At 49.1% G+C, this 2,895-nt stretch overlaps 1 protein-coding gene across 3 annotated transcripts in view; it reads left to right on the forward strand.

Moving 5' to 3' along the window:
• The window catches only part of Pomgnt1 (protein O-linked mannose N-acetylglucosaminyltransferase 1 (beta 1,2-)), a 10,221-nt gene extending 7,662 nt beyond the window's left edge, over nucleotides 1-2,559 (forward strand). The window contains exons 18-22 of one of the 3 annotated variants that reach the window (XM_021159487.1): nucleotides 593-657; nucleotides 855-899; nucleotides 1,123-1,258; nucleotides 1,694-1,803; nucleotides 1,891-2,558. In XM_021159487.1, coding sequence (XP_021015146.1) covers nucleotides 593-657; nucleotides 855-899; nucleotides 1,123-1,258; nucleotides 1,694-1,803; nucleotides 1,891-1,978 — 444 coding nt within the window. In that variant the 3' untranslated portion in view covers nucleotides 1,979-2,558. Of the gene's footprint in view, nucleotides 1-592; nucleotides 658-854; nucleotides 900-1,122; nucleotides 1,259-1,693; nucleotides 1,804-1,890 lie in introns of all 3 variants that reach the window. The other 2 variants (XM_021159488.2, XM_021159489.2) reach the window with 2 other exon arrangements.
• Nucleotides 2,560-2,895: the final 336 nt, after the last annotated feature.

The raw sequence follows: 2,895 nt of genomic DNA on the forward strand, positions 1-2,895 counted from the left end.
TAAAAAAAAAAAAAAACAAAAAGAAAAAAAAGTGCATTTGAAACAGTACAGCTGAAAGGGATATATTTAATTTAGAACCTCCTAGAAGCAAGAGAAGCTAATAAAATCCTTATTTACCAATATTTACCATATTTCATATCTACCAAGGAAGGACAAGTGCTTCCTCAGGCCATTCATAAAACCTGAATCAGCAGTTTCCTTCCTTCTAACCCATCTTTGCAATTGGCTACATCCAACGGACCGGTGTCTCTTTCTCAGTCTTCCCTTCCTCCCCCCTCTTCTACACACACACCCCTACCCCTTGTTTTTTCTTGTAGCTCAGCCTAAGACTGGTCTTGAAATTCTGATCCTCCTGTCTCCATATCTCTTTACTTCTAAGTCTCTGTAGCAAATCTGGGGAAAGCCAGTGGGAACAGGACTAGTTTATGGGTCAGTAGCTTGAACCAAGGGACCAGACCAAATTAAAGGTAGTAAGAGCTTGCCAAAGACAGCAACTCAGAGGGCCCTGGGTCTTGTAGATCTTTAGTAGGTCAGTGAGCAAGTGTGGGCCACACCAAGAAATCCTTGCCTTCTGTCCTCATTCCTGTTTCAGGAGGCCTACTTCAAGAAGCACAAGTTCAACACAGTTCCAGGTGTCCAGCTCAGGAATGTAGACAGGTAGAGACTGGCAGCAGGCTAAGGGGGTGGGTATCTAAGGCTCGATGGCCAGTGCTTGCTAGTCCTTTCCTGTCTGGGGCCTTGGGTATTTACCTCAGCCCTGCTGTACCTTTTCCCCGTGTGACCCTTTGCCCTGCTCATTCCTTTCCATGGACCTGAGGGACTCTCCTCCTGATTTGTTTCTCCCTCCCCTTCAGTCTGAAGAAAGAAGCTTATGAAGTGGAAATTCACAGACTGCTCAGGTATGCCCTAGGGGAATTGGGATGCCTGGCAGGGAGTAAGGAATCTAGCTTTCTTGGTGACACCGTTAATGGGCACTATAGAAAATGAAAACCAGTATGCTCTGGTGCAGACATTAAGAACTGAAAGGAGGTAGCAGCGGAGCATTAACTCAAGTTCAGGGCCCTGTGTGTCCCATCTAGGAAGCAGGCCCTGTTCGGCCTTAACTTTTCTACCCCAATGCAGTGAGGCTGAGGTTTTGGACCACAGCAAGGACCCTTGTGAAGACTCCTTCCTGCCAGACACGGAGGGCCATACCTATGTGGCGTTTATCCGAATGGAGAAAGATGATGACTTCACCACCTGGACTCAGCTTGCCAAGGTGCCTCAGGTTGCACCTGCCTCAGTAGTGCCCTCATCAACATGCCCTACCCCCCCACCACCCCCACCCCCACCCCCGCTAGCAAGAGTCTTTGTTAGAGAGTTTTCAACCTCAGAACCTTCTCATACACTCGAGAAGCTTACTTCCTGGCCAGGTGTGGTGCGGGCCTTTAATGCAGCACTAGGGAGGCAGAGGCAGGCAGATCTCTGATTCAAGGGCCAGCCTTGGTCTACAGAGTGAGTTCCAGAATAACCTATGACTACACAGAGAAACCCTGTCTCAAAAAAACAAAGAAGAGAACCTCTCTTTTAAGTCCTTGCTCAAATCCGTACTCCAGATAATGCTTCCTCTTGAAGGGTGAGGCTCCGCAAGACCTTCAGAGAATCATCTCCACGGCTTCTTGACCATCTCTTTCTCCTATTCTATCCCTGCTAGTGCCTCCATATTTGGGACCTGGATGTTCGTGGCAACCACCGGGGCCTGTGGAGATTATTTCGGAAGAAGAACCACTTTTTGGTGGTGGGGGTCCCAGCCTCCCCTTACTCGTGAGTCACCCTGTTCTGCTCTAGGAAATGGCCTTCTGGGACTGAAGCATGTCCTCTCCTCTGTATCGTTCATCTGTTATGTTTCAGAGTGAAGAAGCCACCATCAGTCACCCCTATTTTCCTGGAGCCACCCCCAAAGGAAGAAGGAGCCCCAGGGGCTGCTGAACAAACGTGAAGCCTCCTCCAGGACTCTGCAGGGCTGGGTACTGTGTACCCCCAGACAGGCTAGCCCGTTGCCCTATCCTGTAGGATTTAGTAGATGCTGGTAGGGGTAGGGCTGGTTTGTTTTTAACATGGAATTTAATTACTAACTCCAAGGGGAAGGATCCCCTGCCCCAACACCCCTATTCCTGAGTTTAAGGTCTATTTATTTACTTCCTTGTCAAAGAAGAGCAGGAGAGTTCCCAGGACCTCTTTGGGATCCCTGGGTACCTGATCCACTCTTTTTATACCCTGTCCTCCCAGGCCTGGCTCAGAACCTATTTATTGACTGTCCTGGGGGCCTTGGGAATAGGCCCAACCTGGGCCTTTATTCCTCTCTGGACCAGGATGCTGCCCTGAGGGTGGGACTGGCTCATACTCAGGAAAACTGCTGTGCCCAACTGATGGACAGGCCCATGTGGGGTCCATGTGCTGACAGACTCACACAGAGACCTTTAGACACTGGACCAGGTCTCCTCTTAGCCTTCTCTTTGTCCAGATTTCCAAAGCTGGATAAAGATGGTCATTGATTAAAAAAGAAGAAAACCTCTGGGGGTGTATTTTGTAATAGTTTTGTGGGGAGTATGGCGTGGTGGTGAGGGAGAGAGAATCACTGGATAAATGGTGAGGTGTTTGGGGCTTTTGGTTTTTTGTTTTATCTGCCTAATTTATCTTCTGTGTGAAGCCATTTGGCCACCAGGGGATGCCCAAGTCTCAAGCTTCAAGTCTTTTGTTTTAGAAGGGTTCCACCCTGGTACCAGCTGACTTTAAATGCCTTGCCTACTTGGTCCTCAGCTCCAAGCAGTCATCTCACACCCCTTCCTCCCTGTTCTACCACCCTGCTAGTTCCATCCTTTATGTCTGAGCCCAGCACCTATCCCCAGAAACGGA

Source organism: Mus caroli, chromosome 4 (genome assembly GCF_900094665.2).
Source record: "Mus caroli chromosome 4, CAROLI_EIJ_v1.1, whole genome shotgun sequence".
In the NCBI taxonomy this organism is placed as follows: domain Eukaryota; kingdom Metazoa; phylum Chordata; class Mammalia; order Rodentia; family Muridae; genus Mus; species Mus caroli.